Here is a 12,717-nt window from a genome sequence, read left to right as displayed (position 1 = left end):
TCTTTTTTTTATTCTACCGCGTGGCTCCCTCTGTCCTCTTTCATCTTCTTTCAGCTCTAAGTTTCTTTTCATATCTTTTTCCTTTTCACATATCTCTCTCTTACAAACTTCTCTTTTCAAGAGAGGATTGTGGGCGGAAATTAGAATAACCAGTCTAGCCAGTCGTGTTGTAGTCGGCGCGTGGTGCGTGTCTAGTTCGCGTTGAGCACAGATTTTTCGAAATAGCGCCTTTTCTTTTTCCTCTTTTTAATATGCTGAAAAGAACATTTTCTCGATTTTTAGCTTAAAAATATCTGTAACTCTGTAAAGCTTTGTTTGATCGAATCGGTATCCACAATTTCATTCGAATGGGTGGATCAACGATTTTTTGTGAGTTCTCGATACTTTATTGGTTCTTTTCCCGCTAATCGATTTTGGATATATCGATTGGATTGCGTCATGACAGGTCTGAATTTATCGAAGGCAGCGTAAGTATGTTCGCATATGTACACATATTTAAATTTTTATTTACTTTAGCGATGTAAAATAAGTATCGTGTACTTTTGTTTTGCTGTTGTTCTGTCACTTCAAGTCAGACAGTTTTAGTCTCTTTAATTAATTGCAATGTGCAATCGAATACTCATTGCTACAGTATCGATCATTCTAGTATTACAGATATTATCGTGTTTGACGACTGATTTAAAAAATGGAATGTTAGCGAGTCAATATAGATTTTCAGTTTAAACGATAAGTAGTTTTATCAGTAAATTATAGTACAATAAAAATAGCAAAAGGATTTATAGAGAAATAAATGAAAGGATTGATTTAAAACGCGATCAAGATAAAATGCGAAATAAACGAATCGATAGTCGACTTCTCTGTTCTGAATGACAGAAGTAGCGCATGGAATACTAATGAGTTTTATGAATGGTAGTACGCTGATGTCTTAACGATAGTTACTGACATATTAATAAAGGAACAATTAACGCGAGCATTAATGAAGCAATTTTTATTGCATATCAAGAAAACCTTACATTTTTTAAATTATTTAACATTTTATGTTAACCTAAAATTTTATGTTAAATAATTATATTAATTAACGTAATAACATATTTCAAGTTTTATAAGTTATAGACAAAAATTGTTAAATAAAGGTGTAGTAAGATAAAGAACATTAATCACTTTTTTCCAGATGAAGTTGATTCAAATTTTTAAAGATTATTTTTGCTGATTTTTTTTAATAAATTGCGATATAGCAAATTGTTTCGAGCTAAAATTCCAGCAAAATAAATTTATAATGTTTTTAAATTTTTAGTTTAGATTTGAAAGCAAAATAAATATTTGTTATGCGTTTACAATAACTAGAGATATAGAGATCTACAGATTGAAGATAGTAAGTTGGTAATAGTTACTGATCCATCCTAGTTATTTATCACTAAATTGACATTATAAAATATAAAGTATTTAAAAGATCATGAAGTTGAAGCACAAGTTTCTAAACAATAATACTTTCTTCATTATTAATATTAAAAATCTTCAGTCAAATATTTTGTTAACTGTATGCATACCAACCTAACAATTTTCCCTAAATTTTAGTGAACATGTCCTTATAAAATAAATATAATACATATTATACGTTACTACTATATATATTGCTATATATTATTTAACAATTAAAAAAACGTTTAACAGATACTATTATCATTTATATGTAATACTGTATAAACAAATAGTTCGTTTTTAGTTATCGATATTATGTCGATAATCGAAAATATATTACCTGTTTTCAAAACAGTGATTCACTATTGTGTAATTTTTTTAATTCACTTTTATTACGAGAATAGTAGTTTGCATTACAGTTTCAACAAGTTTGGATAACTGTTACCGATCGGAATATACACAGAGTTAGGTTAACGTGTTCGTGGTTTTAATCTGTGTAAGTTTGCTACGCAATCGAGAAATACTTTACGATTGTCCGTGGCGCGCGTAGCAAATTTTAAACAGCTCGGGAGAAAACAACGCCATAGATAGTAATACGCTTTCTATTCCCGCGACACGATTTTTGATTTATGGCCTTTACTATCTTCATTAGCATACTACGTTTATTCGATAACACTGTTATACAAAATTATATTATAAATATAATTATACATATCATAAATAAATTCTGATTCTTTTTGTTGACCTTGCACAAAGTAGAGAAAGACTAGTGGGTCGCAGATATTTTTGGGCAGTTTTCAATTTCTACAATCGATATGAGATATTGCACAAATATGAGAAGTTATAACAAGCACTAAAAATTTTAAATTTTAAATTAATTTTTTTATGTATTTATGCAGGTTATTAATTGTAACAAATAATATAGTTTTTCTGTATTGTTGTAAATTAAACGGTTGTTTATTTTGAAGTAAATTAAACTAATAAAAGCAAAAAAAAGAGATAGTACTCATGGCGTATTAATTTGAAGCTAAAAGTTCGATGAAAGTGACTGCATCAACATTTCATTAAAATTCTTAATACAAAATGGCCGGCTCCTTGTTGGAATACATAATGGACTAATTAATTTGCAACTTGGTATTATGTATTAGAGATTACTGAATTGTCAGTTCATTATATGATACAATGATACGGGAAGTCTTAATTTGTTTTACGTTTTTGGGTTCAATAACTTTTATTAAATACATTACATATTACCTATACAGACATTTTCAAATTTAATTATTTAGTATTATAATTTGCAAATTTATTAAATTTATAGTTTCGACTTTTTATTTTGTCTATTCTGTTTAATCAAATTTTTGTTATGTTTTATTGTATGGAATATTTGTTATAAAAACTTTAATATAATCTAAACAAAATTAACCTGATATACACAATAATCTAACCTAACCTTACTGAAACTAAACATTAATGCAGCATAATATGACGTAGTTAATATAACCTAAAAATTTATTTATACAATCCTACCTAACCTAAACTTTACTTTAATACAAACCTGTAAACTTCAAAATATAAACCTTATGAAACACATAATCCTTTACACTTAAATTTTGAGCTAAACCCCATACGAGCGTTATGATACATGCCAACTTCAATATAAATTTTATGTTAAAAAAGTTAACATAAACATTGTGTTCAAAAGAATATTTAACGCATCAGTCTATTGTTACTGAATATTATCGTGTTTAATGATTGATAGCGATGATTATTGTTACTAATGTAAATCACAGGGAAATCATGACCGAATTGCGGTCAATTGATTCACGTTCAAACTATTCTAATGTGCGTGCGTACGCACACTCATAATGGTGTACCGTCGCCACACAACTACGGATGTAATTACATCGCGAACGAGCCGGAAGTAGAAACGGTCTGGCCGGTTTTGCCGGTTAAACGACTACTTTACACGCTCGATTATTTCAAAGAATCAACTGAAAGAAATAATGTACAATTCTGCTGTTGCAAATGTTATCTGTGCGACGGAAAAATGGTTGATAAACTAGAACGATAAACTTTCTTTACATGCAACAGAGTTATATAACCTCCTTACAACTGCCGCTGTCGATAAGGTTATCGATAAATTGTATCAAAATGTTATCGATATAGTATTCTCAATAAATATCGTTAATACCAAAATGTTATCGACGAAGACACAATTAAATGTCGATAACATTAAAATGTCATTGACAATTCGACATATCGATAATATCGTTAAATGTTAAAATATCGATAACAGCACTTCGATTCTTCATTTGTAAACAAAAACCAGTTTTTGTCTTCAGGTATTTTTATGGGAAAATATAAATTAAAAAATACAATAAAATTTTATTGCTTTGTACTGTTTATTCATGATATATGTATTTGCTAGTCAATATATGCACTTATTTCCATAAGTTCATGTATTCATCTGATACTCAAAACTGATTTACATCTGTACATCTGATTACTCAAAATGTGTGGTAGTAAACATGCATTCACTGAAATAAGCATTCTTGATACTAGATATGCATATCAACAATATAAATTCTAAATTTTATATACCATTTTAGGTTTAGAATTGCACGGTACATTAAAATGAAATAACACGTTGAATGTTAAATGGAATATTAAACAGATCTATTAAAAGATCAACGATATTATGCCTAACGTAAACATGTTTATTCTTTTGTTAAAATTTTATGTAAATACATACATTGATTATTTCAGATATTCAAATTGTAAGATTCTCATATTGTAATATTTTCAGATTTGCAAATCTAGCTTTTAAATATTTAAATATTCAAATTTTTATTTTATTTATTTTCCACTTTGTTATCAAATCTTAAAAAACCTTAATAAGTAGTAACCCTCAAGGAATAAGGAAACGTGTCATATTGATCTAAACTGAGTGTGATCATAGATGGCGGTAAAATTCAAATCTATTTATACGAATAATTAATAAAATAATGCAAATATTTTAATCAATGTAGTAAAAAATACTGCGGTATATTCTGCTATCTAATCCTGTAACAAAAAGCAAATATAACTTTTAAATATGCGTTTGAATGAATTATTTATCATGCAAATTTGAATTTTACCGCCACTCGAGATGATCACTGCCCTCTTGTTCCAATCGCATGATCTCTCTCTGTCTTACTCCCGGGTAAATCAGTGTGGAGGTAACCAATCAAAGTTGCAGACACAATTTTGTATCCTTTCCAGTAGCAGTGCTGGTAAATATTGAAAGAAGCTGTCGCAGTGAATGTACAATCGAACGTTCGTTGAAATTATTTCAGGTGATGCCTCGGGAGCCCAATCGGGGATATCTGTTGGCCGTGCTGCTGCTATTGGTCGGTTCCCGCAAGGCTAGCTGCTCGACATCCGCTCCCCGATATCCAGTTTGTAAACCGGGTTTCGAATTTTGGTCGGTCGAGCGTGACACCTGTTGGCCTTGCACCAGATGTGCTCCTGAATTTACGTTAAGTCCCTGCACGATTTACAAGGATGCTATTTGCGGGCCATTGTCAGCACTCGAGCTCGATTGGTCTTTCCTCTCGACGAAGAAACGACCGGAAACGGGCCAAAGGAGCCTCGAGGCTGTCACCTCGAAAATGTTCTGGAGGTTCTCGGATTTGGACCAACAACAGATCAGACAAGAATCGAATGATTTCGTAGGACGTGTAGGGAATTTGGAACGTAATATTGAATTGGAAACGAAGGATCAGGTACGAGGGGAACAACATATTTATCTACAATACAACAGTGATTGGAAATTCCCCTAGATAGTAGTTTTATTTTTGATGAATGAATAGTGATTCAATGAAGTATTAACATTTTTAATTTTTCAAATTTACCAGACAAATGACTTTCAAATTTTAAATTTTTAAATTTTTGAATTTTTATACTGTTTGGTAATTAAATTAAATACTTTCAAAATTTTTAATCCTATGCTTTGGCTGTTATTAAATTCGTTTATTTAAAAGTATTCTAATTATCAAACTACTAATTTATGAAGTTATCAACTTTTTAACTTGAAATTATCAAATTTTTGAAACGTCCAAAGTGCTGAATTACTAAATTATTAAATTTTGAAGTTTTTAATTTTTAAATTGTCAAATTCTTAAATTTCCAAATTTTCAATTTTTAAGTATTTAACAAAATAACTTTTAATTAACTAAATATCAGTAAATTAAAGTATCTAATCCTCATGAAAGTTCTTGACGATTTATTTTCAATAATTAAAAATTAACAATGATCGATAAATTTTGTAATTATTTTCAACTTTCATATATTATTATATGTAGTTTAATTGTTATTAAGTTGTTATAATTATTTGATTCTAGATAGTAAATGAACCTCGTCTGAGGGAAACGTCTTCGGAGGAGAGAATCCTGTGGGATTGGCAAACAGGAGCCTTGATCCTTGCCGTCTGTGCCTGTATTCTTTTTTTCCTGGTCGCAGGATGCTCAGCTCTAGTCTACGCGAGGCAGTGGCGTCGAATGAAGAAAAACTTCGAGCCGGGTAAAATCTCAACTTTAATGTAATATTTTCTTAACAAATTATAATCATATTTTTTACCATATTTCCAAATTTGAATATTTGACAGTTGAAAAATTTTAGGACTTGAAAATTAAAAAATTTGGAAGATTGGTATTAAATTTGTTAATTCTCAAATTTCCAAATTATCAATATTCTAAATTTGAAAATTTAATAAGTGACAAATTTGAAAAATTAAAAAATTTGAAAATTTGTCTAGTTCTAAATTTCTAAATCTCCAAGTTACCAAATTTGTAAATTCAAAAATTTACAAATTCAAAAATTTACAAATTTGAAAATTTTAAAAGTTTGAAATTTGTTTAGTTTTAAATTTCAAAACTTCTAAATTACCAAATTTCTAAATTTGAAAATTAATAATAGGGAAATTTAAACATTTTACAATTTGATATTCCTAAATTTGTCAATATTTAATTTTACAAATTACAAATTTCTAAATTCAAAAATTTCACAACAAAAAATATCAAAATTTAAAAATTTAAACACGCTCTAATGCACTAATATATTTTTAGTCCATCACAAATAATGAAATAGATTAAAAAAATTATGCAAACAGAAAAGAATTATTTCTCATTGTATCTCCATAAAATTTACATGTCATCTACATACGCAAAATGTTTCAGAGAAAGTGTTAGAACGATGAAAGAAAAAGAACAAAGGAAATGAAGGAATCGTTATCAGTAAGTTCGTGTTCTAGTATTTGGTTACATTCGATTCTGAAGGATTGGTAGATGAAGTAGAGGGGGATAAGAAGTCCTTTAAAATGCAAGGCAGATTTTCTTCATTAGAGGGCTACTCACGACCTCTGCTCACCTTGGCTCGATCTATCACGCCCGGATATGACGTCCTGGTATTCAATGCTTCTCGTTTCTTTCATCATGCTCCGTTCCGTGTTCTCTTTATACTCACTTACCAACTTATGTCATCTCTGATTGTTTGTTATCGTTTGGAGAACGAGATGTGACTTGATTTGATCACTTTTTTACTTATTTATTTTGCACTTGTATTCGCGTCGTAACAGTATGTAATATGTACATATTTATTATATTGTTATACATATATATTACTTACTAGTGTACATGCTTCTTTATATATTATTCGATATTTTCTTTATACTATTTTATATATATTTTTTCAAATAGTTGATTTCAATTGAATTTGTGTAGGATCTTGAAATGGGATCAATTGACCTTGAAATAGAATTTTAACATTCGAAATGAAATGTAAGGTTAGGTTGATGTGTATTATGTTTTTTCTATCTTCATTGATATTTTTCACATGTAGTGCTGGATGTAGACTTATATAATGTTAACAAAACCTAATATCTTAATAATTATAATTTAATACTGTAATATATGTACTTTAATATTTCAATATCTTTATATATGAAACAAATCAAATAATTTATAATTTTATAATATGAATTATAATTTAGTCATATAAATTGAATAGTTTACTATTTGATATTTAATAATTTATTTATTATAATATGTACACATCTGTAATAGTAGTTTAAATAATTAGGTTCATGAAAATTGTTGATACATTATAAAAAACAAATTTGGATAAAATTATTTCATTGATATTAAGAATTAAGTAATTTATTTTATACCAATACTATCATTGCTTTGTTTTTTATAATGCATAAATAATTTATGTGAACCTGATTATGTAAACTAATACTATGAATAATTATCATAATAAATAAATTATTATCAGATATCAAATCTGAGAATTAGGAGATTTGAAAATGTAGCAATTTATAAACTTAGGGATTTGAAAATTTAGGAATTTGTTAATTTGTAAATTTGAGAATTTGCAAATTTGAGATTTTGGAAATATAATAACTGAATAATTTGGGCAATTTAGCAAACCTTGTCAACTTTGAAAGTTCAAGAATTAAAAAATTTTCAGATCTGGTGAACCGTTTAAATTAAAAATTTCAGAAATATTTTATGTACACATCACAGTTGATGCATCCTAAAATACTGACAAAAAATATCCCAAAAATTCGTCCAAATAAATACAAACAACCTTGAAAGAACAAATTAAGAAAAGTAATCGAAAGGTCAAACAGATAGATTCCATCACTAAGTAATACGTTTCCTCGGGAAACGTGGGTGGCAGAATAAGTTAGGGGCAGGGGAGAAATGGGAGGCAAGTGAACGAAGAGGGGGGAAAAGAGCGGGTTCCGGCGTATATGAGTTCTGCGTAACGTTCGTTATGCAAATGTGGATAGTAATATTGTACAAACGTTCATTGTGGATCGTAACACCGTTCGAAACCTCTCCTTTTCTACCACGTGTATTCGTCGAAGTCACACGGTTGTCCAAACAGTCCATCATACATAACGCGTGTTCAAGTTTCGTTTATGAGCACCGTAACGGCAATTTGCAAACATCGGTTCTTTATGCCTTGCAGCGCTGGATGAACCGTAAGGAATTTAAAGTAGTTGAATCACGCGATTTCGTGTACACTGCCATTTAAACGTTTCGGAAATCTTAAGCCTAGTCCAAACCTACATACAGTAATGCAAGAAGTACTCCATTTAAAATCATAAACTATGCAGTAGGGTGATGTTTGTTTAACTAACAAATTTTTTGTTTCATGGGATACTCACCAATACCCTTATGAATTTTTATATTTTTTAATTGATTATTAGGACTCGCTGTCATTTATTTTTTTTTTTTCATTTTTCTCTGAGAACTTGGTTTATGAATTCGTTATTGAAAATATTGAGTAGCACTTAATATATGAAATGTCAAATTTTAAACAGATCAAAGGTACTACGTGAAAAAATAAAAACTGATCTTTTTTATCAGCATGTATGTTTGAGTCGTGATTCGAGCAGGCATGAATGGAGCATACTATTTTCGTTTCAATGCCGGTTCGGCGTTGTTAATTCGAGGTACATACGCATAAATGTTTCATTCATGTTGTTGTACACGCATAATCGCTTTACTGTTCTCTTCTTGAAAAGTAAATGGCAGAAGAGTTCTCGTTAAAAATGATTTAAGAGTGACTTGAAAAATGGAACAAGACGTAGAGTATGTATGTAAATTGATAATACAAGCTACAACTAAATTTTAAATAATGCCTTATTGTTACCATGGAAATTTAATGAATATAGAAGAATTAATTTTAATGCGGACAATAGTTAATATATTTTTCAAATGTTTATATGCAGATCTGACAAAGAAAAGTTTCAAATGCTAATTTATTGATATTAAATGATAATATATTGTAATTATCAGGTGTTATCGTATATCGCCACGAATTACATTATTATGGAATTTCTGGTTCTTGGTTTACGGAAATATCACACGTTATATTGCCATGCACACAATTACTATAAGTTCTGTTACTATTCTCTATATTGCCACACACGGAAATGCTACATGTTATATCGCCACGCGTTGTATTGCCATATATAGGAATACTACACGTTATATTACCACGCGTTATATCGCCACGTGTTGTATTGCCACATATAGGAATATTACACGTTATATCACCACGCGTTATATCGCCACGTGTTAAAGTACTATGCGTTATGTCATCTCGCGTTATATCGCCGCGCGTTTTATCACCTCGCGTTATATCGCCGCGTGTTATATCACCTCGCGTTATATCGCTGCGCGTTTTATCACCTCGCGTTATATCGCCGCGTGTTATATCACCTCGCGTTATATTGCCGCGCGTTTTCTTACCTCACGTTATATTGCCGCGTGTTATATCACCTCGCGTTATATAGCCGCGCGTTTTATTACCTCGCGTTATATCGCCGCGTGTTATATCACCTCGCGTTATATCGCCACGTGTTGTTTTGTCACATATAGAAATACTACATGTTATATCGCCGCGCGTTATATCGCTACGCGTTATATCACCTCACGTTATATCGCCACGCGTTATATCATCTCGCGTTATATTGCCACGTGCTGTATTGTCACACATAGAAATGCTAAAGGTGTTATCACCACCTGTTATATTGCCGCGTACAAAAATTCTACATGTTATATCAGTATGCATTATATTGCCACGCACACAATGTTCCATGTTATATTACCACGAATTGTATTGTCACAAAAATGACACGCGTTATATAGCTACACATATACATTTTGGTCGTTATATTACCAGAAAATATCAAAAATACTGTACACGAAATTGCCACGTGTAAAATTCGGGAGAGAAAAATAGTTTTATAATGTATTTTAACTTATATTAGGTTTAACTTCGATCACTAAGAAATGCTTGCGTACAATATTTTAGAGTGAAAGTATCTGGAAGTCTTAAAATAGAGTTCCATTCTCTAAGTTCGAAGAAAAATCTATATTGTCTATTTACAATTACAGAGTAATGAAGTTGTAATTTTTACTGTTGTTCTGAAGTCGATGAAAATTGAGTGTAGGCAGCAAAGAATTTGTAAGAATTTCAAAGATGCGTAGCGTAAAAGTTACGATGATCAGTCATTTATTTTTTTAGCCGAATAACTCTTGGTTGGTTATCCTCGCTAGGGTTTTTCTAACAAGCGTAGAAAAACTTGACTTTGAACCGAAGCAAGGCTGTCGTTAGGTTCATCCCATGGGGTCTTGGGAAAGCAGAACCGCATTCCATAGTCGTTCAACTTGCATTCCAGCTTTGACTATAATACGATACCATCTTTCCAAGTTTCCAACTAAATTGTCAATTAAAAGAAAATCACGCTAATCGTTTTTTTAACGTTTACGTTTCTTCGTTATTAAATTCTTTGATACGAACAAATCCTGCGTTATCATAAAAATTATTTATCCGACAATTTTTTTGATAACTTTAATAATTATTTTTTATTGTTATATTGCATTTGTTATATTATAAAAAAAATATTTAGATATGTTGCAAATATAGGTTTATTATAAATACAGGTAATATTTTATGTCTACAGTTTGTTCAAGTTATGAATCAATTTTAAGAATTTGTTATTAAAAAGAAAGCCTGTGATTCTTGACAGTATCACCGATTGTTTAAAATACTTTTTAAATGCTTAAGATTCATATCAAGAAATTTCAAACATCGTATACTTCTTTTTCGTTTATTGAAACTACGCGTAGTAAACAGTGGTTGTTTATAAAATAGAATGAAAATATAGATCATGTAAAGAATATATTTGTTTGTAGAAATAAAAGAGAATCTCTTTGATGCTTACAGTGGGTCTAGAGGAGATCTCGGCTCGATTAAATTTAATGGTCAAGGCAGAACTAGCCGAACTGGTTGCAGGCGCACCCATGAACCCGGGTGATCCAGAAACAAGGTGCCAATATCTCGAGAAACTCTTAGGTAACTAAGCAAATATTTCTACAAGTCACAAAACTCAAACTGGATTTCCACATCAAATTTTATAAATTATTTTATTTGGTTACAAAATTAGTAACATAAAATATTAAACATGTTATCAATTTTATTAAGTTTCTTTTACTCTTAAATTGAAATTATAATCTTCTAAATTTACTAATTTGTAAATTAGTAATTTTCTAATTTATTTCATTACAGTAAATTTATATTATTATAATGTTATATTAATAATATATTATTATATTAATAATAATAATATAATATATTAATATATTAATAATAATATATATTATAATATATATATAATAATATATATAGTATAATACATATATAATAATATATGTAGTATAATAATATAAATTGTTATATACTAAACAGTGTTAAAGTTTCAAGTATAATAATTCAACATAGTTTGTTATATTTTTGTATGAAAACATAGTTGTACATTTTACTATAAATAATTTACTTATTTATTGCAAAAATGTATAGCTATGTTAAAAAATATTTAAAAATAATACAAAAACATATAATAATTATTATGCATTAATATTTATTAATATTATTATAAACAAAGTCTTTTTATAATTAATATAATTTGTATTAATATATAATTTATTATAAATTATATAAATGTATGATTACATGTATAGAAAGCTAAGACTTCATTTCTCTTCTATTACAGACCGGAAGAGGGCAACTTCTGTGATGGTGGATTGGCCGGAAGTTACCGGAAATCTTTACATAGAAGAGAGAGAACCCCCAAAAGCGAAAAAATTACATATCGCTCGAATTCATCGAAACATCGAAACGATTTTGAATCAGAAAAAGAATTCTATTGATCAGTAGAATCCAGAGAGTGTATTTTCCGCTTCGAATGAATTACACAATCAGATCGATGATAATTTGTATTTATACACGTATTTATAATTGTACTCGTCGTGGATAGAACGAATGACTAATGGTACAAAATCGTATTGAAAATTGTGTACACGAGAAATCTGTATTATTTTTTAATAATTTAATGTCTTTACACTTTTTATATAACTTTTCTTTTTTGTTATTTAAATAAATACATGCGTAAAGAAGAGGATGAACTCCTCGTACGAAGTCTCGGAGCTCGAACAAGATCGAGCGATGAACGACTTGACCGTTCAATTATTTATTTTTTTTTATTAGCTTTAAAAGCCGCCATCTTTGTAATATAATATTAACGATGTATCTACCGAGAAACAAAATAAAATGGTATAAACGGTGGAACTATTAATGCTTCTGTTCATACTTACAAAATCTCCAATCTAGTCATTATTTTTAAATAAAGAAGTTAGTTAACTAGTTTAGAAAAATATTACTGATAAGTTTATTTCTAGATGA

At 29.4% G+C, this 12,717-nt stretch overlaps 1 protein-coding gene across 3 annotated transcripts; it reads left to right on the top strand.

Annotated features, from left to right (window-relative positions):
* The first annotated feature begins 146 nt into the window (after window positions 1-146).
* Window positions 147-12,610, top strand: wgn (Tumor necrosis factor receptor superfamily member wengen). 3 transcript variants are annotated; one of them, XM_012294111.2, is made up of 5 exons: window positions 150-467; window positions 4,755-5,183; window positions 5,802-5,979; window positions 11,203-11,331; window positions 12,029-12,610. In XM_012294111.2, exons 2-5 carry the CDS (start codon window positions 4,758-4,760, stop codon window positions 12,190-12,192), a joined length of 897 nt encoding a protein of 298 aa, XP_012149501.1. In that variant the 5' UTR covers window positions 150-467; window positions 4,755-4,757; the 3' UTR covers window positions 12,193-12,610. The 3 variants fall into 3 exon arrangements, with proteins under 3 accessions (XP_012149503.1, XP_012149501.1, XP_012149502.1); XM_012294112.2 differs by having other exon boundaries at window positions 150-471; XM_012294113.2 differs by lacking the exon at window positions 11,203-11,331 and having other exon boundaries at window positions 147-467.
* The last annotated feature ends 107 nt before the right edge of the window (window positions 12,611-12,717 follow it).

The sequence above is a fragment of the Megachile rotundata genome, chromosome 8 (genome assembly GCF_050947335.1).
Source record: "Megachile rotundata isolate GNS110a chromosome 8, iyMegRotu1, whole genome shotgun sequence".
Classification (NCBI taxonomy): Eukaryota; Metazoa; Arthropoda; class Insecta; order Hymenoptera; family Megachilidae; genus Megachile; species Megachile rotundata.
This window is presented reverse-complemented; position numbering and strand designations above follow the sequence as displayed.

Coding starts and splice junctions, on each gene's coding strand:
- wgn (XM_012294111.2), top strand. CDS start 4,758: ATGCCTCGGGAGCCCAATCGGGGATATCTGTTGGCCGTGCTGCTGCTA. Junction 5,980..11,202: donor GAAGAAAAACTTCGAGCCGG/GTAAAATCTCAA, acceptor TGATGCTTACAG/TGGGTCTAGAGGAGATCTCG. Junction 11,332..12,028: donor ATATCTCGAGAAACTCTTAG/GTAACTAAGCAA, acceptor CTTCTATTACAG/ACCGGAAGAGGGCAACTTCT.